At 38.4% G+C, this 21,818-nt stretch overlaps 3 protein-coding genes across 9 annotated transcripts in view; 2 read left to right on the top strand and 1 right to left on the bottom strand.

Moving 5' to 3' along the window:
• The window catches only part of PATJ (PATJ crumbs cell polarity complex component), a 762,329-nt gene that overhangs the window by 508,528 nt on the left and 231,983 nt on the right, over positions 1-21,818 (top strand). The window lies entirely within an intron of this gene.
• On the top strand, positions 605-14,662 carry USP1 (ubiquitin specific peptidase 1). Its single transcript, XM_084876083.1, has 9 exons — positions 605-1,539; positions 3,918-4,159; positions 6,033-6,153; positions 6,976-7,080; positions 7,618-7,778; positions 9,514-10,199; positions 11,082-11,252; positions 12,272-12,473; positions 13,176-14,662. Exons 2-9 carry the CDS (start codon positions 3,987-3,989, stop codon positions 13,906-13,908), a joined length of 2,352 nt encoding a protein of 783 aa, XP_084732209.1. The 5' UTR covers positions 605-1,539; positions 3,918-3,986; the 3' UTR covers positions 13,909-14,662.
• DOCK7 (dedicator of cytokinesis 7) overlaps positions 17,016-21,818 on the bottom strand; it is a 170,096-nt gene continuing 165,293 nt past the window's right edge. For all 7 annotated transcript variants that reach the window (XM_084876068.1, XM_084876069.1, XM_084876070.1 and 4 more), the window contains one exon: positions 17,016-18,138. In XM_084876068.1, coding sequence (XP_084732194.1) covers positions 18,096-18,138 — 43 coding nt within the window. In that variant the 3' untranslated portion in view covers positions 17,016-18,095. The remainder of the gene's footprint in view (positions 18,139-21,818) is intronic.

The following is a 21,818-nucleotide window of genomic DNA, read 5'->3' as shown; positions in this document are numbered from 1 at the left end:
ACACTGCCTCACCGTGTTTGGACCCTTTCGCAGCGGCTCCCGCAGGAGTCCTTTGCAGCTCTCCCAGCCAGAACCCAGACAGTAAATGCTATTTTAAGGGAAAGGTGTAAACAGGCAAAAAAAAGAGTGGGGGAACTGAAGAAGGGGCTCTACCGTATCCTACTGAGGACGTACTGTTACCCACGTCAGCCCTTGTTTTTACTGGACAGGCCTGGGGCCGGGCTGCGGGTGCAAAGAGAACCTGACGCCGGCGCCCACCGGAGAGCGAGCAGGGCGGCCATTTTCTGAAACTAGTTTCCCGGGGACCCCGCCCGGCGCGCACGGGGGAGGGGGCGGGGCCTGCGGGAGGGCCCGGCGCCGGAAGCCGCGCCCCCGGCGGCCGGGCGGGTCCGCAAAGCGCGCAGCGAAACTTAACAGTCGGCGGCGGCGAAGCGCGCCCTCGAGCGCCAATGAGAGCTGGAGGAGGCGAGCGGCTCCTGAAAACACTCTGTACGTCCAGCAATGATTGGCTGGAGCCCTCCTTTTTTTTTTTTTTTTTTTAAAGTTTTATTTTTATTGAATGTATTGGGGTGACATTGGTTAATCCTTTCTTCCCGGTATTGGCTGGACTCCCTCCCCCCACCCCTCCCGCCCACTCAGCGGGTTCTTTGTCCGGGCACTTCTGATTGGCTCTTTCCGACCGGAGGCTGGGGGCGGGGGAGCCGGGTTGGGGGCTTGTTCACGGATTGGTGGATTTGAGCACCTGGCGGCTCCATCTCCGCAAAGGAGCCCGTCCCGTCTCCTCTCTGTCCCGTCTCCCGACCCGTCGTCGTCCGCTTTCCAGGGGCCACTGGCGTGCACGAATGGTTAAAACAGGGCGGGGGCGGGAGGGCGGGGAGGTGTGAGGCTTCAGCGCGCCAGCCCGGCCCCCGGCGCCTCGCGCGCGCCCTCCGCGAGGACCCGCGCGGGCTGCCCGCGCCGATGCCTGCGCTGTTTGAAACTGCGGAGCCCGTTACGGTCTTGGGGGGAAACTACCGTTCCAGCTGGTTCCGGTGCACGTGCGTGCCGGGGGGCTAGCGGAGGTCGCGGGGCGGCTCCTGTCTTCCGCGTCTGTGCCTCGAGGAGACTGGAACCGGCATTTCCGAAGGGCACCTCCGCCAATCGCAGCGCTGGCGCGGGCGGAGGCTGAAACACGGGGGTCCTGAGGCGGAGGAAAACGCGCCAAGTTCCCCTCGGTGGTGGAGTGGGGACGACCCTAGCGGCGGAGGCACTTCGCCAGCGGGACTTGTTCTCCGCGCTCCGTACCGTCCCGGGGCCGGCGGGCACCGCTCCGGGGATGTAGTTGGTGCCGGCGCGAGGCAGGACCTAGCGGCGCCCCGGGCTCCCGCTCTTGAAAGCGAATGGTCACTCCCCCGCGGGGAGGGCGATCTGTATCCAGCTTTTTCTCGGACCGGGGACTCTGCGGGCTCGGGACGAAGTCTCCTCGGGGTCGCACCCACACTCGTCCCGGTTGGACCAGCCGGCGTCACCGCCGCGGACCTCGCTGGGGGCCATGAGCAGGTAAGGAGGGCCTGGCGGGGAGAGGCCGTTGCCGGGGGCGACGCGAGTTGGGCCGGTTCCGGAGCCGGGCTTCCCTGGGACGCCGGCGCCGGTGCGCGGGGGACCTCCCCGGGCCGGGTGGATGCTGCGCCCCGGGCGGAGCTGCCCCTGGGCACCGGCCGGGGCGCCCCCTCCCGCCGCGGCGGGACCCGGGAGAGCAGGTGCGGGCGGGCTGGGCGCGCACCGGCCGGCCGTCCCCACCAGCGTGGGCGCCGGGAGCCGGGGTTCCGGCCGCCGCCAGCCCCCGGCCGGGCCTCGGGCTGGGACCCGCACCGACCGCCGCGCAACCTCGGCCTCTCCCCCGTGGCTGTGCGCTCGCGGAAGGGCTGGGATTCAGGAGCAACACTGACGTCGGTCGTCCTGTGTGCATAACTGCTCAGTGTTACACGCAGTTTGTTTTCATCTGTCTTAGAAGTATTTGGAACGCTACGTGCCTTACGCCTTTGTCGAAGGTGTTATTGTTTTTGCATTTTTTCTTGGAAAAATTGGAAATCGAGTCGCGACATTTTATAGAGGAGAGAACTTTTAAAACTTAGTGGGACTGAGTGGTCAACGCTGTCATTTGTTACGAGAGAGACTTTTTTTTTTGTTTTTTTAAACGTAATAACCCCCCAGTGTTAAGGGAAGCCAAGAGCAAGAAATGTTATAGTCTCATTAATGTTCAAGGTTTAATCCTATTACTTGGAGGGAGCCAGGACTGGTTGATAATCCGTTATTCCAGCGGCTTGATCAGTTTTTCTAATATCTGCTCAAGTCCGGTTTCTCCGTTTCTTAGCCCAGTTTCTGTCGTTTCTTAGAATTGGCTCCCGAGGAAAACCTTTGGAATGCCTGGAGGCACCTGACAACCGAGCGCGGCCGGCGTGTCACTCACGTTAGCGTTTGTCAGTAGCGTTCAGTGGCCCGGCGGGCGGGTTGAACTGGAGGCGGGGATGGGGAAATTGGTCAGCTTTCCACATTCCTGGGTTTGAGTCTCAAAAATGTGGTTTCACTGCCGATTTCAGTGTTGTGAATTCCTAGATCAGAAGATTCCAGGGAAATGCTTAGTAAAGATGGAATGCGAGTGAATTTTGTTAGTTCGTAGTATTACTCTATATTTGAAAGTTGTTGGCTGAGCTTTTGGTTTCTAATTAATTTAGATAATCTTCCCCACCCCTCCAGATATCCTAATGAAAAACAGGATTAATATATAAAGTAACTACACAAATAGTGCCTTTTAATTTATTTTTAAAAAATCTTTATTGTTGAAAGTATTACAGTTGTCCCCTTTCCCTCCCATCGATTCCTTCCTCCCCCTCCCGTCCCCACCCACCCTGCCCTCAGGCTTTCACCGCAGTAGTGCCATTTTTTTAACCTAAAAGTTTTACTTTAAAACTGGCAAGAAAAATAGCAAAAGGCAAGCCAAATCACCCCCCTCCCCCACCTAAAGCATTATTTTAAAAAATGTACTTTAACAAATGTTCAGAAAATTAGTAGTATATTGCTTCTAGTGCATAAGAATGTTATATACACAAAGTTGCTCACTTATCCCAATTTTCATTTGTTCTCTTACTTTTCACTCAAGTTTTTAGCTATACCACCACCAGGTTTATGCCTTTTCTTCTATTCAAATTACATTTTAAAGGTACTTTTTAGAAACTTTATTTCATGTGTTTATATTAAGTAGAAAAGACCTTGGAAGGAAAACTTATTCTAGCATCCTTTGATTTTTCCATCCATCCCTCCTTTTCCCACTCTCTATTTTGTAAATTAGAGATGATAGTTGCTCAGTCAATATTTTTTGAGTGAATTAGAAAGTTAATAAAAATGTTTTTACTTGTTAATCTACTGTAAGTCTACTAAAATGAGGTCTTTTGTGAGGTGACCCTTACTCTAATGCAGGCTAAAAAAAATTATTTCCTCCACTACTTAAAAAAGAAAGTTTTTATTGATTTCCGGGAGAGGAAGGGAGAGGGAGAGATAGAAACATAAATGAGAGAATCATTGATTGGCTGCCTCCTGCACGCCCCCTATTGGGGAGTGAGCCCACAATCTGGGCTTATGCCCTTGACCAGGAATGGAACCAGGACCTCCTGGTACATGGGTGGATGGATGCTCAATCACTGAGCCACACCGGTGGAGCTATCTGATACTTTTTGTTTTGTAAGAAAGCTAGGGCAAATAGCAGGCAATAGAACACTGAGCATTTATTATTGCCAGGCATTAGGTATATGAAGTCCTAATTAGTAATTATTGTTTAGTAAATATGAAGTCCTAATTAGTAATTATTCCTTATAAGTTTGTTTTTAAATGTTATTTTATTGACTGTAGCTGATAACTGAAAACTTTTTTGTGATTCACAGATATGATTGGTGATTATAACGTCCATATGTAAATCAGTATTTGTAAACTCTTTGATATTTGAAGAAAAAATGCCTGGTGTCATACCTAATGAAAGTAATGGGCTTTCAAGAGGTAGTCCATCAAAGAAAAACAGACTTTCCTTGAAGTTTTTTCAGAAGAAGGAAACTAAGAGAGCCTTGGATTTCACAGATTCTCAAGAAAATGAAGAAAAGGTTTCTTCTGATTATAGAGGATCTGAAATGTAGGTATCGTAGGTATATTTCTGTACTTATAAAATTCTACATCAAGGAAAAACTGGTGAAATTAGATCGATATCTTCAGATATCCCTACCTGATAATCCATAGAAGCAAAAACAAAAACAAACAAAAAAAACAACAACAAACACACACCCACAAAAAACAAACAAACACAAAAAACCACCCTCTTATTTGTGAGACAAGTCTAACAGTATATAGTGAAAACAGTAAAACTAGTGGTGGTTCCCTTAAGGATCATACCCATGTTAACTCATTTACATTGTGCTCAGCCAATTTGACTAACTTGCATAAATATTTATACACTGACACTGCTTTTAATGTAAACTTGTTTGTTTTGTAGTACAACACAGTGTATGGGTAAATAAATGATTTTTTTTAAAGAATACTGTACTTGACAGTTACCTGAGATACTTAAACTTTATTAACAGTCATACCTGATATATGAATTGCAAACCTATTGGAGATGTACAGTGGCAAATTTATTTTAAATAAAATTAAAAACAAATGCTTTTGATAGTAATCCTTTGGTGACTAAAAGGAAAGTAGAACAAAATAAAATACTTTATTCTATCAATAGTTGCTCCAGTTGGAGTCTACACTGGCCCCCTATTCAACAGATAGGTACTCTTCTATATGACTTCAGTAGATATGGTTTTATGTGTAATTTCCTAATATTAACCAATAATCAGCTTAGGAGGTTGTGTGTGAAGCTTTTGTTTACCAGCATTCATGCCTAGAAATACTTTGAGGTGTTAGGGTAATAGCAGCCATAAAATAAAAATGCTACAATGACTCTCTGCTTGTTAAAGTAATAAACTTAATTCATTTCAAGTGCAGGACAACTATGTAATTCTCTTCATAGATTCTTTTTTCCTCTTACTTTTTTTTTGGGGGGTGTGTGTTAATCCTCACCTGAGGATATTTTCCCATTGATTTTTAGAGAGGGGAAGGGAGGGAGACAAAAAAACATCGATGTGAGAGAGACACATTGATTGGTTGCATCCCACACATGCTGGAGATGGGGAATTGAGCCTGCAACCCAGGTACATGTGCCCTTGACTGGAATCGAACCCGGGACCCTTCACTCCGCAGGCCGACCCAGCTAGGACTCCTCTTATTTTATTAATAGAATCTAACTTAGTGAAGCTTCTCCCAAATATTGTCATAGTCAAGTTATTCCCAGGTTTCTATTCAGAGTTAAACTGCAATTGATCCTTGAATGTGGGTTTGAATTGTGTGAGTCCATGTGTACTGGTTTTTTCCCCCCCCAATAAATACCATAAATGTATTTTCCTCAACATTTTTCTTTTCTCTAGTTTACTTTATTATAAAAATGCAGTTTATATATAATACACATAACATACAAAATATGTTGATTGACTAATTTTTTTCCCTAGTAAGGCTTCTGGTAGGCTATGAGTAGTTAAGTTTTGGGGGAGTCAAAAGCTAGGGGAATTTTCAACCATGCGTTGTGGAGGTCAGAACCTCTACCTGCCCCCCACACCTCCAAAAGCACACCCTGCATTGTTCCAGAGTCAGCTGTACTTGATAAAAGTGTTATGATGGCTTAACAAAAAACTGTGAACTACTCAGTTTTCTGCTCTATAAAATAGGATTAATAGCCTCTTGATGGTATTAACTTTGAGGTATCTTAATTGTAATAATTTTAAAGTGCTTATAAAATTTGTATTCTGGGTGTATAGCAGATTTTTCACCTTAAAATGTCATTTGAGAAAAATCCATTTGGTTTTCAGATTATACAACTTTTGGGAACAAAGACTAAATCTAGGGAAGTAATATTTCTGCTTTCTCTAAGATACTATTTCATTATATCTTCTCTGCTCTATACTTAATAGTGATCAAGTTGTTCCTGCGGCACAGTCCTCACCTATGAATTGTGAGAAGAGAGAAAACTTGTTACCATTTGTGGGGCTAAATAATCTTGGCAATACTTGTTATCTTAATAGCATACTTCAGGTAAGTTGACAATTTTGATATATAATAAAACCTTAGTAGGCAAAGAATGACAAAACATTTAATGCTTCTGAGAATTTCAGATCATTAGAGTATTTTAATTGTCCATAATATCTTTGCATTTGATTGTAAATAAACTAGAATGGGCTACAATAAGAATAATGATCCTTATTCTAAGTTATATGTTATACGTAACCTTCCTTTGGGGTAAGAGAAAGTGATGCTTTAAAATTGGGAGAGCATAATTGAGTAGTCCTTAGTTAAGTGGAAGATGCCAGACGTTTACTTTTTCTCAATTCCTGGTGCTATGGTGATAAGTATTTACCCTTGGAACCATATCTGTTTTATGTTGTGTTCTTACCACCATAAGTCTTAGCAATATCTGCTCAGGCTCAGTGCTTTATTGCCAGTGAAGGAAGAGAGTGAGTGAGCTACAATGATGAAATAAATCCTCACCGTAGGATGTTTTTCCATTGGTTTTTAGAGAGTGGAAGAGAGAGGTAGAGACAGAGATAGAAACATTGATGTGAGAGAGACACATGGATTGGCTGCTGTCCGCAGGGCCCCAATCAGGGCCAGGGATTGAGCCACAACTGAGATACGTGCCCTTGACCAGAATCAAATCCGGGACCCTTCAGTCTGCAGATGACGCTAAGCCAAACTGGCTAGGGCGAGAACAATTTTTTGACACAAGTCATAATCTCAGAATTTTCAGTAATGCACATTTTAAAGTGCGTTACTTAAAAAGCATGATAGTGTTTGAATAACCTTAATTGCTATATTATTGTTGTATGTTCAGTAAACACTCAGTTTCACTTTTTATAGGTATTATATTTTTGTCCTGGTTTTAAATCTGGAGTGAAGCACTTATTTAATATTATTTCAAGGAAGAAAGAAGCTCTTAAAGATGAAGCCAATCAAAAAGAAAAGGTAAAATATAAAAGTAACAAAATATAAAAATAAATGGAAACTCACTTGCTTCATAATAAAAAATAATTAGATGCACAGAGGATTTGGGAAGAGGATGACAAAGATTATTTCTTAGTTAAACTATAACTTAGAATTGAATTTCTTAGTAGTTTACGGTCAGAAAAGGAATTATTTGTCATTCTTGCAGGGTAGCTAACTAGATTATTCCCTTTTACTGAGTGTCTTCTCCAGGCCTTTAACTTATTGTTTACCAGTAAACATTGTCTTTGTATACCCACCATCACAATTTATCATACCTTTGTATCACCTGTCACACTCATTTATTGTTTTTCCTATTGACTCACTTTAAAAATACAAGTAACTTAGAAAACCATTATCCACATAATAAAAAAAACCCCAAATTTTAAAAGTTTATTTGTATACCTCCATAAAATTAGTGCTGTAATGAAGTTAAATTTAAAAAAACTAGTTTTGTCTAGTGAGACAAAGGTACTTAATTTGTTCATAAAACTGATTTGTGTGTTTCTTTCTTGACAGGGAAATTGTAAAGAAGATTCTTTGGCAAATTATGAACTAATATGCAGTTTACAGTCCTTAATCATTTCAGTTGAACAACTTCAAGCTAGTTTTCTTTTAAACCCAGAAAAATATACTGATGAACTTGCTACACAGCCAAGGCGATTACTTAACACACTCAGGTATAGCCTGTAATATAATTTTAGGATTCTAATTTAGCTACTTCTTTTCCTTGGAGGGGTGCGATACATGGACAAATGGGGGTGTAATAAAGGGCAAAAAAAAAAAAAAAATAGAAACTACATATTTATAGTCCTTATTATCCTAGAGACTCAAAATGGAAAACTTTTCATAAGTTTGGTATTAAACTCATTAAACCCAAATGTATATGAGTTTTTAGTCTTCCTTCGTATTACCTGTAATACGAAGATCCATACATTTTTAAAATAGAAATAGTAATGTGTTTGCTTGCAGTGTTTCCCAAAGTGTGGTACATGTACCCCCAGGGGTACGGGAAGAGTTTGGTGGGGATATGCACTGCACCGTGCTTAGCTGTGCCTAATTCTACTTTCTCATGAGTACGAGGGGTACTCAGCGTTACGAAAATTATAGAAGGGGCACACATATGTCAAAAGTTTGGGAAACACTGGCTTAGAGGATAGTGTCCCTTATGTTGGTGATATATATTATGTGTTATATTGTCTTTTTTAATCTGAAAAATTCTGAATTCCCAAACATATTTTGTCATAAAGATTTCAGATTATGAATTGTAGGTTTGTATTCAAAATATGCATAAGAATTCCAAATATTTTTTGTTGTGTGTACTTAGAGCCATTAACTGGATTAGGTTTCTTTGTAGTATTGTCTTTAAAAATAAAACTTTATCCTATATATAAAATAGCTTTATTTAAAATGTTATAGGCTAAGTCTTTTAAAATAAAATTATCTTCTCATTTGGTTTAGGAATGGACCTAGGTGTAATACATTGCTGTATGTTTGGTAAGAGGCAGTGTAGCATGGTGACTAAGAGCAATTTTGAAAAAATAATTGTATTTGTTATTTAAAAAAATATATATTTGTATTGCCTTAAAGAGGAAGGAAGAGAGAAACATCAATGATGAGAGAGAATCATTGATTGGCTGCCTCCTGCACACCACCCTACTGGGGATAGAGCCCACAATCCAGGCATGTACCATTGACTGGAATCGAACCCAGGACCCTTCTTTCTACTGAGCCAAACCAGCTAGATCTAAGAATAAGTTTGAAAGTTTCTCATTTATAACTGAATGTATGTTTTTAGATTTAAAAAATACAGTTATGGCCCTGGCTGGGTAGATCATTTGATTGGAGAGTCATTCCATACACCAAAAGGTTACAGGTTTGATTCCCGGTTGGGGTGCATATAAGAGTCAACTGATTAATGTTTCTCTCTCCCTTCCTCGCTCTAAAACTCAGTGAAAGCATATTCTTGGGTGAGGAATTTAAAAAATAATAAAAATGAAAAAGTAAAGCTATGGTATCCCTGTAAATATTAAATCCTATATAATAAAAGGCTAATATGCAAGTCAACTGAATGGTGGAACGACCAGTCACTGTGATACACACTGGCCACCAAGGGGCAGACACTCAATGCAGGAGCTGCCCCCTGGTGGTCATTGTGCTCCCACAGGCTCATGGCTGGTGAGTGTGGGAGCCTCTCCAATCTCTGGCAGCGCAAGGAACAGCAAGCAGGAGGGCGGTAAGGAGCAAGGGCTCTTGGACCACGAGAGGGTACAGGCCAGGCTGAGGGACTTCCCCCCCACCCCAGTGTGGGAATTTCATGCACCAGGCCTCTTGTTTTTATATAGGAAAGTTTTCTTATTTGTATTGTATCTTTAAAAGTACAATATATGAAATGGGAATTTTTTTTTTTAATAGGGAACTCAACCCCATGTATGAAGGATATCTACAGCATGATGCACAGGAAGTGTTACAGTGTATTTTGGGAAACATTCAAGAAACATGCCAACTCCTAAAAAAAGAAGAAGTAAAAAATGTGGCAGAATTCTCTAACAAGGTAGAAGAAAATCCTCGTCAGAGAGAAGAAATTAATGGAGTTAATAGCACAGAGATGGACAATATGGGGCATTCTGAAGACTGTAAAGAAAAACTCCCAAAAGGAAATGGGAAAAGAAAAAGTGACACTGAATTTAGTAATATGAAGAAAAAAGTTAAGGTATCCAAGGAACACCAGTCATTGGAAGAGAACCAGAGACAAACTAGATCAAAAAGAAAAGCTACAGGTGATATACTAGAGATTCCTCCTAAAATAGTCGCTAAGTGCATTCCTGAAAATGAGAGTGCAAGACCCTCACAGAAAAAATCAAAAGTTAAAATAAGTTGGTTAAAGTCTGCAACTAAGCAACCCAGCATCCTTTCTAAATTCTGTAGTCTGGGGAAAATAAACCAAGGATCCAAAGGACAATCTAAAGAAAATGAATATGATCTTGAAGAGGACTCTGGGAAGTGTGAAAATGATAACACAATTAATGGCTGTGGACTTGAATCTCCAGGAAATAATGTTAAGTCCATTAATGATAATGAAGTTAAGCCCGTAAACAAAGGTCAGTATAATTTATTCTTAGACATTGATAGCTAGGCAGGTTAACAGTTGAAGAATTAGAACTAGTCTCTTAGATATATGTACAGTATAATATAAATCTGGCTGACGTTTAAAAAAAATTTAATACTTTGAATGGTGGTGTTTTAAGCACTGCTATGTGTTTATATAAATCTCAATCTTAAGGTAATGTTAGTTTATTATAAACTAAGGGAGTTTAATAAATTTTAATGGAAAGGATATAAACCTTTATATAAGCAATATTTGCCATAAACACATGAAAGGTAATGCATTTAGTGAAATGCAGTTTTAAAGGAGAGAACCAAGCAGGTGCACCATACTTGGACTGAATTTCTACCTACCTTCTTCCAGATCTGCAGCTCTCAGGGAAACTAGTATTGATGTGGTTATGGTTTTACTAAGTGTCATCCTTATTTTAGAGTTACTCTAGGGCAGGGGTCCTCAAACTTTTTAAAGTGGGGGCCAGATCACGGTCCCTCAGAGAGCTGGAGGGCCGGACTATATGAACTACTAATTCCTACTGTAACACCTCGGCTGCGCTCACTGCCCAAAAAACCTGGCGGGCCGGATCAGACTCCTCTGCGGGCCGCATGTGGCCCTCGGGCCATAGTTTGAAGACCCCTGCTCTAGGGGGTAGCAATTATGAAGACATAGTTATGACTTCCTTTATTTAGAGACAACAGTAATTTGTATTCTAAACTACCTTTACAGAATTTACATTAAATAAATAAGGCACCTTTTAATGCTAATAAGCAGGTTGAGATTTGAAATTCAGCTTTTTATTCACGTGCTTTAAATGAATATTGGTTACTTGGGCTATGCTGAAAAACTAATATATACTTATATTTTCCTATTTTTGTTTTAGGCACAGAGCAAATTGGTTTTGAGCTTGTAGAGAAGTTATTTCAAGGTCAGCTGGTATTAAGGACTCGTTGCTTAGAATGTGAAAGTTTAACAGAAAGAAGAGAAGATTTTCAAGACATCAGTGTGCCAGTACAAGAAGATGAGCTTTCCAAAGTAGAGGAGAGTTCTGAAAGTAAGCAAAAACTGGAGTATTTGTAAGGACTGAAATAATTACAGCAATTTAGTAGTTTGTATAATTATTGAGAAATTGTTTTTTAGTTTCTTTTGTATAATAAAGTCTGCTTATATAGCTTCACTTGTCAATAGTTAGCATTTGGGAAATGTGGCATTTTTTTTTTTTTTTGATATGTAGAATATGATGATAAAATGAAATGTTTTGATAAGTTAACATTTGGGTACCTGAATTTCTCAGAGCTGCTGAGGATTTAAAAAAATATATATTTTATTGATTTTACACAGAGAGGAATTGAGAGGGATAGAGAGTTAGAAACGTCGATGAGAGAGAAACATCGACCAGCTGCCTCTTGCTCACCCCTCACTGGGGACGTGCCCGCAACTAAGGTACGTGCCCTTGACCAGAATTGAACCCGGGACCTTTCATTCTGTAGGCCAACGCTCTATCCACTGAGCCAAACCGGTTTCAGTTACTGAGGATATTGTTAACACGATGCTTTGTCTAGTTTAAATGACAAAAAGTATGGAAATGTTACAGGAAATGATCATGAGACTGATTTACCTGCTCAGATATTGGAAATTGGTTATCTATAATAATAAAAGCATAATATGCTAATTAGACCAGACAGCCAGACAATCTCCTGGACTAAGTGGGTCTGCAATGCTGAGGCAAGCTGCTGCAGCTGTGAGGACCGAGCCCCTTGCACAAATTTTGTGCATCGGGCCTCTAGTTAAATATAAACTAAAGTCTGTCTTATACTGAGCCAGAGACTTGGTTTGTCTAACATTCTTTCTGACTAGCATCTAAATGTTTTTTGGCTGATCAAATACAAATATTTAAAAGACGTGCACTGCTGAGGGAGAACTTAATAATTTCTGAAATTAGTTATTGTCTTTATTATTGGAAGGATTAGTAAGTTGAAATTTGATGCTAATTTTGAATATAGAACTTCATGGTTTTATTTTTAAATGTTGGACAGATTTTTCATTTGTGAGTGAAAGGATTCTCTTATGTAGTTTCTCCAGAGCCAAAAACAGAAATGAAGACCCTGAGATGGGCAATTTCACAGTTTGCTTCAGTGGAGAGGATTGTAGGAGAAGATAAATATTTCTGTGAAAATTGCCATCATTATACTGAAGCTGAACGAAGTCTTTTGTTTGACAAAATGCCTGAAGTTATAACCATTCATTTGAAGTGTTTTGCTGCTAGTGGCTTGGAGTAAGTATTATAAATAAAAGCTATCTGAAGAAAATGAGATGCTATATAAGAAGTTTTGTTCAAAATAGAATTTATAAATATTGCCTTAGAAAAGTTTGTTCTCTCAAGTTTCCCTGTAAAAATGTATCAGTATGAACATATATTCTGTGATTTCTTCATACCTTTTCATTCCTTATCAGATATAGTTGAATTGATTAAAGCAGAGAACAAATTTTATATACATTAAGGTTTTTTTTTAAGGGGAGAAGAAAGGCAAAATTATTTAGTTTTAAAGTTAGCCAGGAAATCAAACGAATCTGAGCAATTAGATTCTTCTATAGTTGAAAATTTAAATATCTAAAAGCAATTAAAAAAAGTATAAAATATCAGTTGCATTTTGAATAGTCTGAATTTTTCTGACATGTACACATGTGGATTTTATTCCTTTTTATATTAATGAATTTTTTAAATTACTATGAGAGCTTCCCAGAAGAACAACATATGATCCTTTCATCTTCTTATTGCACAAAATCAGTATTTTTCTTCGTGGGAATATTTTTAATATATTAGTTGGGGTCTTTTTTTTAATATTTTGTGTTTACTCTTAGGAACACTAAATATTAAGGGTTCATTCAGACACTCTTACTTGGTTTCACATTGGGTATATAAAATATATATGTGTGTGTTAGCAGAAAACCTTATTTATTTTTTCTTCTTCCAAAGGTTTGATTGTTATGGTGGTGGACTTTCCAAGATCAACACTCCTTTACTGACACCTCTTAAATTGTCACTAGAAGAATGGAGTACAAAGCCAACCAATGACAGCTATGGATTATTTGCAGTTGTGATGCATAGTGGCATTACAATTAGTAGTGGGCACTACACTGCTTCTGTCAAAGTCACAGACCTTAACAGTTTAGAACTAGATAAGGGAAATTTTGTGCTTGACCAGTTGTGTGAAATGAGTAAGCCAGAACCACTGAATGAGGATGAAGCAAGAAGTGTGGTTGAAAATTACGATGATGAAGTGTCAATTAGAGTCAATGGAAACACACAGCCAAGTAAAGTTTTGAACAAAAAAAATGCAGAAGCTATTGGACTTCTTGGAGGACAAAAGAGCAAAGCAGATTATGAGCTATACAACAAAGTAGCTAATCCTGACAAAGGTACCAGCACAGCATTTGCTGAAAATAGAAATTCTGAGACTAACATTACTAATGGGACCCATGAGTCTGATAGGAACAAGGAATCCAGTGACCAAACAAGCATTAACATGAGTGGATTTGAGAACAAAATTTCAGATGTAGTGCAAAGCTTAAAGGAGTATGAGGGGAAGTGGTTGCTTTTTGATGATTCTGAAGTAAAAGTTACTGAAGAGAAAGACTTTTTGAATTCTCTTTCCCCTTCTACATCTCCCACATCTACTCCTTATTTGCTATTTTATAAGAAACTATAGTGTACATTTTCCTTATGTGTGTGTGTATATATATATATAAAAAGACAGACCCAGACAAACATTGATAAAGTTGATTACATCAAAAAGTCTAGCTTATCTTTTAAAGCTGTTGGATTACAATTGGTCTCTAGGTTTTTGTATAGTGAAATTTGAATTACTGAAAACCATGTTAATTTTTAGAATTCATTTTCCTTAGTAGAGACTAGTGATGTATTATCTCTGGGGGAAAACTTGTGTATAGGTTCTTAATTGAATTATCCAAAATGGAAGCATTTAAACACTTTTGAATTTACACCTTTTTTTGTGTTCGCTTTTTAAAATAAAGTGCTTGTATTTGTATCTCCAAATTTTGGAGTAATTACATGTTTATAGGTCCTGTGGTTTTTCAGCTAAGCAGAATATCATTTCAGTACATTTACTTTTATAAGTCAGGAAGCCAAATATTTGATGGGCTGTAATAGAGGCACAAAGTCTGGAATATGTATATATTCACAATGATGTGTACATTTTGTGCCTTGGGTCACTTTGAAAGTGTCACAAAAAACCTGGATAGTTCTATCTTCACAAGAATTTTATATGTACTTATGAAGGTGATTCTTTAGTAAATCTTTCTGGGCATGGACTAATTTGTATCTATCTCTTCATAGTCATATTCTGCACGATCTGTATATAGTATATGAAACTTAGAGGTCTGACCTTAAGTTTAACTTTTTTAAAAAATAAGGTCAATAAAATTTTAAATGCTTAAAAACTATGTATACAAATGCTCATTAAAGAAAAAAAACAAAAAAAAAAACTTGCTTATTTTTATCATAAATACACCTGGGTTCTCATAATAGAATATGTGTGATATTGAAGAAAGCAAGTAGGCATAATTACCTTTAATAATACTTAATATTTTTTACTGTTGTAATGAAGAAACTTTGAAGTAGAATTCAAATTGTGCTTACTTAGTCCATCTAAGTTGTCATACTTAAAAGAAGTACAGTAAAAATTGTTAGTAGTCCTTTAAAGTAGAAATACAACTTTATGGAATTTAGAACTGGAGAACTTAAGATGATGCCTTGGGCACACACAAAAACTTCGTTAAATTTTCATTTTAAATATATTAAGTTTGTAATTATCTTATGCCTTGTTAAAATACATTTTTGGTATTTAAAAATAATTCTAAAGAATATACACTATTGGCTGAAACCGGTTTGGCTCAGTGGTAGAGCGTCGGTCTGCATACTGAGAGGTCCCAGGTTCGATTTCGGTCAGGGGCATATATATTGGTTGTGGGCACATCCCCGGTAGGGGGTGTGCAAGAGGCAGCTGGTTGGTGTTTCTCTCTCATTGATGTTTCTAGCTCTCTAGCTCTCTCCCTCTCTGTAAAAAATCAATTAAAAAAAATATATATATACACTATTGGAATAACACCTTTATTCCATTTCAACAAATAAGAGTACCTATCAATTAGTTACATACACTGAGTAGCCAGATTATTATGATCTCTGAATGCATAATAATCTGGCCACTCAGTACCGTATATATCCTATATAATAAAAGGCTAATATGCAAATTGCCCCCTCGGCCAGGAGTTTGACCAACAGGCAGGCCGGCCAACCACCCATGTCCCCTCTCCCTGGCCAGGCTGGCTGGGTCCCACCCATGCACGAATTCATGCACTGGGCCTCATATATGTGTGTGTGTGTGTGTGTGTGTGTGTATGTATGTATGTATATATGTGTGTATATGTATGTATATATGTTATACACATACACTGAGTGGTCAGATTATTATATGTTTAGAGATCATAATAATATAGCCACTCAGTGTAGTTAAATAATGTCTTACATACTTCATAAGATGGTATGATATAAAAAGTCACGGCTCACCTCATTCTACATTCAGTATCACTAATAGAACTTTTTAAGAAACAGCTCTGAACATTGTCCATCTGATGAAACAGGAATCACTAATAGAACTCTTAAAAAGAAATAGCCTGAACACCACCCATAAGCTGATGGAGCAGTTCAAGGCCTCCGATACTTAAGGGGCAGCCAAGGTTAAGAACCTCTAGTATAAATTCCTTATAGGAGAAAGTTTAAAGGAAATTGTGTTCATGGTAAGTTACCAAGTGTTGCTGTCTTAAGGGTAAGAAGTCAGAAAATAATCAGTAATGCAAGCTAATTAAATAATTATATAAATACTAGAGGCCTGGTGCACGAAAATTTGTGCACACGGGGGGTGGGGGATGGGTTGGGTGCAGCAGTGTGTGTCCCTCAGCCTGGACTGCCTCTGGGGATGCCCACCTGCCAGCTTAGGCCTGCTCCTGGATTGGACCTAAGCTGGCAGTCAGATATCCCTCTGGTAGCCCAGGAGCCCTTGGGGGATGTCCACCTGCCAACTTAGACCTGCTCCCTGGCTTATGCTGAGATGAGCTCCCCCTGTGGGAACACACTGACCACCAGAGGGCAGCTCCTGCATTGAGCATCTGCCCCCTGGTGGTCAGTGCATGTCACAAGGTTGGGTCATTCATGGTTGTTTTACCTTTAGGGTAAATTTGCATATTACCCTTTTATTACATAGAATTCAAGTTCTGGATATTGTCACAGATTCATTTGAAACTATTCAAATTTTACATAAATGCAATTTAATGAGAAATGACCTAGGGGTTTAATATCCTCTCCCTTATATCTACCTACTTTCCGTACCCATGGAAAAGTATATGTACCTTTTTTTTTGTTTTAACGAATGTCCAATTCCAGCCTTTCCTTATTGTCCATCTAGATCCTTTGTCCCCAAATATATTTTTGAAGTTATACCTTGTTGACTTCTTGGTTAACCCCTTGTGGTCCAACATTGTAGACTTATCTGAAAAACCTTTTCATAATTCAGTCTTTGGATTGGTGTAAATAAGAATTTGAGATGATACTGCCAGTTATAAAGGTAGGTTGGAGGCGGGTAGATACTCTGACCTCACCTATGCACTTAGGAGAATCAGATGTTTTGGAGATCTTACTTTCTTAAGTGATTCATGTAACTGGTCAGATCAGAGGAATAGATTATAAATGATGACTTTCTGTAATCTATAATACTACACAAAGAAAACATTGTCAAAACACTTCCAGAAAGCATTAATTCATTTTCTTGGGAAAATCTGCCAAGTAATTGAGATACATTTCCCCCAAAATTGTTGAATTTCTTGTAAAGTTAAAATTTTAAATTAATTGGTTCTTAACTTCAATTAAAACAACCAATTTTGCATATTTTTGTAAAATCTATACAAGTATCAAAAAATATAACTTCTTAGCTGGTAAATTAAAATCATACAGCAGCTCTTCATGTTTTTATGGTGTAATAGCATTATGATGTAATAGTTTTGGTCACGAAAAAACTGATGACTGGCTTGTTTAATTTGAAACAAATCATTCATTTTAGTCACTGAGAGTCATTAAACTGATACCATTATCATTAGTATAATAAAGTTGAAAGTCAAAGATCAAGCTACTGTCACTGGTGTTAGCTTTCCCAGTACTTAAAGTTATTTCTGCAATTTATTCTAAATCCCCCCTTTTTTGGTGTCTAAATGCAAAATAGCTTAGAAACCAGTTTTAAGACTTCACAAACCAGTTATCAATGTCTTCACCCATTCATTCAATTTGGAACTTTGGGGCCATAAAGTGACTGTCAATTTTTATTTTCATTATGCTAGTTCTTGAATCAACTCTTAACTTATTTTTTGCCTTTGTCAATAAAGAAAGTTTTTAAAAGTCCCACTCAATAAAATTAGTGTAAACGTTCACATATTTAATAGTACCTTTAAAATAATCATTTACTACATTTAAAATGGTTCCAAAATGAATTATAAATGGTCATATAAATTAAAAAATACAAACTTAAAGTAAATAAAATTAACATTAGCTATGGTATAAATAATGATAAATGTATAGTGTACCCTTGAGTCATTAAAATGTCTTTAAAAAGATAACAGCACATTACCAGAATATTAGAAGCTATAGCCATGATTCTCAAACTTCAACAATCTACATTTGATTTGGCCACTGCATTCTTCATTGAGTAAATTAATGCTACGATTTTCTGATTTAAGTCCCAAGTCTTATTTTTCAATAGATCTTAACTTCTTGTCACACTCAATGTTGAATATGTGGCTCTCTTCAAATTAATAAAAACAAGTGTTTATTTTAGAGATCCATTTTGCGCAGGCTCATTCGACTGAAGGAATCTCTGGGAAGAAAAAGGATATAATTATAAGCAAGCAAACTTTGCAAACTTCTGTACATTACGCTTCACTTTTTTGTTCTGCCAAAGTTACCTCAAAGTTTTGCCACCAAAAAGTTAATAACTTTTAAAACTTTTTGTACCAAAGTTGTTATTAATGTTCAAATTAGTCTGCCTTACATATATTACTGTTTATAGACCTCTATAGGTTAAAGTATATTGCAGTAAACACTTTAGCAAATGCATTGATCACTTAGTCATTTGTGCAATAGTAGCATTAGATATGATAAATAAGGAAATAAGGGTAATGGGCGAGATTTCAGGACAAGATTTTTTTTTTATACAATTATTAAAAGGCAAAAGGCAAGGTGTGTTTAAAACATTAAATTTTTCTTAGTTTTAATTTCTAATATGGTAAATATAATTCACATAAACAAAAGTTTCCTGCATACTCAATTTTTAAGTGTAAAAAAGTCCTAAAACTCAAAAGCTTAAGAACCACTGATTAAAGAGTTGAAATTTAATGTTTTAGGGGGTTCTTTCAGAAGAGAAAGTAAATAAAGATAAAAATTATGAACAACAAATACGTAACTATCAACAAGTGAATCTAAAAACCAAGGAAATTAAAAAAAAATCTGATGAACAATATTAACTGTTGAATATAATAGAATCAGAGGTATAGAAGGGGAGTGAACTGACGATTCTTGGGGAAAAGGGGAGAGGGGGATGTAGGAAGAGACTGAACATAAACTGTGCACCTATGGATGAGGACAATGGGGAGTGGGGAAAGGGCAGAGGGTGGGATGGGAACCTGGTGGAGGAGAGCAATGGTGGGGGGGTGGAGGGGAAGGAACATTTGTAATAATATGAACAATAAAAATTTATTTAAAAAAATTCAACTTATTTTTACAAAATAACCCATTACATAAATAGGTTTATTAAAAATAACTCGGGCCGGGACCAGTTTGGCTCAGTGGATAGAGCGTCAGCTTTGGGACTGAAGGGACCCGGGTTCGATTCCGGTCAAGGGCATGTACCTTGGTTGAGGGCATATCCCCAGTTGGGGGTGTGCAAGAGGCAGCTGATCGATGACTCTCTCTCATAGATGTTTCTAACTCTATCTCTCTCCCTTCCTCTCTGTACAAAATCAATGAAATATATTTTTTTAAAAAAATGGAATTGCCTTGCCGAAGCCGGTTTGGCTCAGTGGTAGAGCGTTGGTCTGCGGACTGAAGGGTCCCAGGTTCGATTCCGGTCAAGGGCATGTACATTGGTTGCGGGCACATCCCCGGTGGAGGGTGTGCAGGAAGCAGCTGGTCGATGTTTCTCTCTCATCGACGTTTCTAGCTCTCTATCTCTCTCTCTTCCTCTCTGTAAAATATCAATAAAATATATTTTAAAAAAAAATGAAATTGCCTTTAAAAAAAATAAATAAATAAAAATAACTCGGAATAAATTTTACAGTAGTGGCATGCTTACATATTTAATGCCTGGCTTAATAAAAAGCCTAGGTTCTCATGTCTTTTACAATATCACGTTGCATGTAGTCTGGAAAACCACTGTACTTTCTCAAGAGAATGACAGTGAGAAAGGCAAATCATATTTGGTTTTATATAAAATTAGTTTTGACTCTGGAACTTCCTGAAAGGGCCTCAGGGGCACCCTCCCACAGAAGTTCCAGACCATACCTTAAGAACCACTATCTTAATACTGTATAAATAATTAATACTCTAGATTTTTTAAATCAGTAAAATAAAAGTTTCAAATTCTAAGGAAGCTTTATTTTCTAAGTTCTAAAGATTTAGTTAATAGTGAAGAGACTAATATTCTTCAATACCTCTTAATGTATTTTCCTTTATCCTGAATTTGTTTCATTTATCCTTCCTGCTACTAAGGTTAATCCTTTTTTTTTATTAAATCTTTTTTATATATATATTTTATTGATTTTTTACAGAGAGGAAGAGAGGAATAGAGTTAGAAACATCGATGAGAGAGAATCATTGATCAGCTGCCTCTTGCGCACCCCCTATTGGGGATGTGCCCGCAACCAAGGTACATGCCCTTGACTTGGAATCGAACCCGGGACCTTTCAGTCCGCAGACCGACACTCTACCACTGAGCCAAACCAGTTTCGGCTATTAAGGTTAATCTTTGAGGTTTACAATCTCCAGGAAAGGAAAGGGCAGGTATAAAAAAGTCATGAGCTTTGAATTTCAAAGTGTGGGGTTTTTTTTTGGTTCCAGAGAAAATAGCAGTATTAAAAGCTAGATAATGTTTATAAGAGCTTTTCTAAATTCCAAAGAACTTCTGCAAACATTAAGAAATGAATCTTGAGGGACTGACCATAATCAGTTGAGAAAGCAAAAGCTCAGGATAACTGTAAGGGAGTTCCCTTCAAGTAGGAAGAATACAGTCTTTCCATCGACAAGTGGGAGAGATTTGAAGGAAGTGAGACAAGCATTAGGAAACTGCCTGACAACCTCAGGGACCCAGCACCCTCATTCTAGGTCACAAACAGTGTAAAATTGGTGGAAGGGGGTTAGAGGCAGCAAGAAGAAAAACTCCAAAGTGATTGAAGGAGAAGCCAAAAGTGGAAAGGACTAGTGTTGCTTCCCTCTGGCAATTTTAAGAAGAAGCCACCTGAGGTATTCACATCTGTACCGGATGGTGGAATCAAAATAATATTTGCCAGAGGAAGGATTTAAATCGGGCCCTCTGATCTCCCTCTGCTCCTGTAGATTGTGGAATAGATTCAAATAATATACATGCTTCCTGTAGGAGACATGACATATAGCAGCCAGATAGTCGGCATTTTTTGAATTAATGTTTTTTTTCCAGAGGACTAAAAGTACAGAAATAGATTACTGAAGAACAAGGACTAATTTCCAGATGATTAAATAATTTTCTTTTGTAATATATTATAGCATGCATTTACATTATGTTTTCTTATAAGCAACTTCAAAGGCCCTCTGAATATTATTATTATTTTTTTAAAATATATTTTATTGATTTTATACAGAGAGGAAGGGAGAGAGATAGAGAGTTAGAAACATCGATGAGAGAGAAACATCGATCAGCTGCCTCTTGCACACCCCCCACAGGGGATGTGCCCGCAACCAAGATACATGCCCTTGACCGGAATCGAACCCGGGACCCTTCAGTCTGTAGGCCGACGCTCTATCCACTGAGCCAAACCGGTTTCGGCAAGGCCCTCTGAATATTAATTAGGTAAGTATAATTTAATGGCTTTACCCTTATTAATTCAGAAGGTGGTAACATATTGGTGCCACAATAATTCAAGTTGTATGTATATTTAGGTTTCAAAATGCAAAAGCAGTGAACCTTATCATGTCTTGTCCAGAATTGAGGCACTAAAAAGTACAATGTTAAGTACCATCCTTGGAAATGTACATGCCATTTAATGTCCACAACATCATTTTCAAGGTAAGAAATTTTAGAGGAGAAATCTAAAAATTAGGTTAAATTACCTGCTCAAGTACAACTAGGATCAATTGTAGAAAATTCCAAGTTATTTCTATTTCTAACTTTTTGTGTCATACTTGGAAAGTAGAGAAAAATACTGAAGCCTTCTTGATACCCAATGTGGCTGTGTGTTTTAATACAAAAGAAGAAGAACACTGCATACTATTTACTGCCAGGGCTGAAGGAAACAAATACTTGGTTCC

Source organism: Pipistrellus hanaki (genome assembly GCF_964339955.1).
Source record: "Pipistrellus hanaki genome assembly, chromosome: 2".
NCBI classification, from domain to species: Eukaryota; Metazoa; Chordata; class Mammalia; order Chiroptera; family Vespertilionidae; genus Pipistrellus; species Pipistrellus hanaki.
This window is presented reverse-complemented; position numbering and strand designations above follow the sequence as displayed.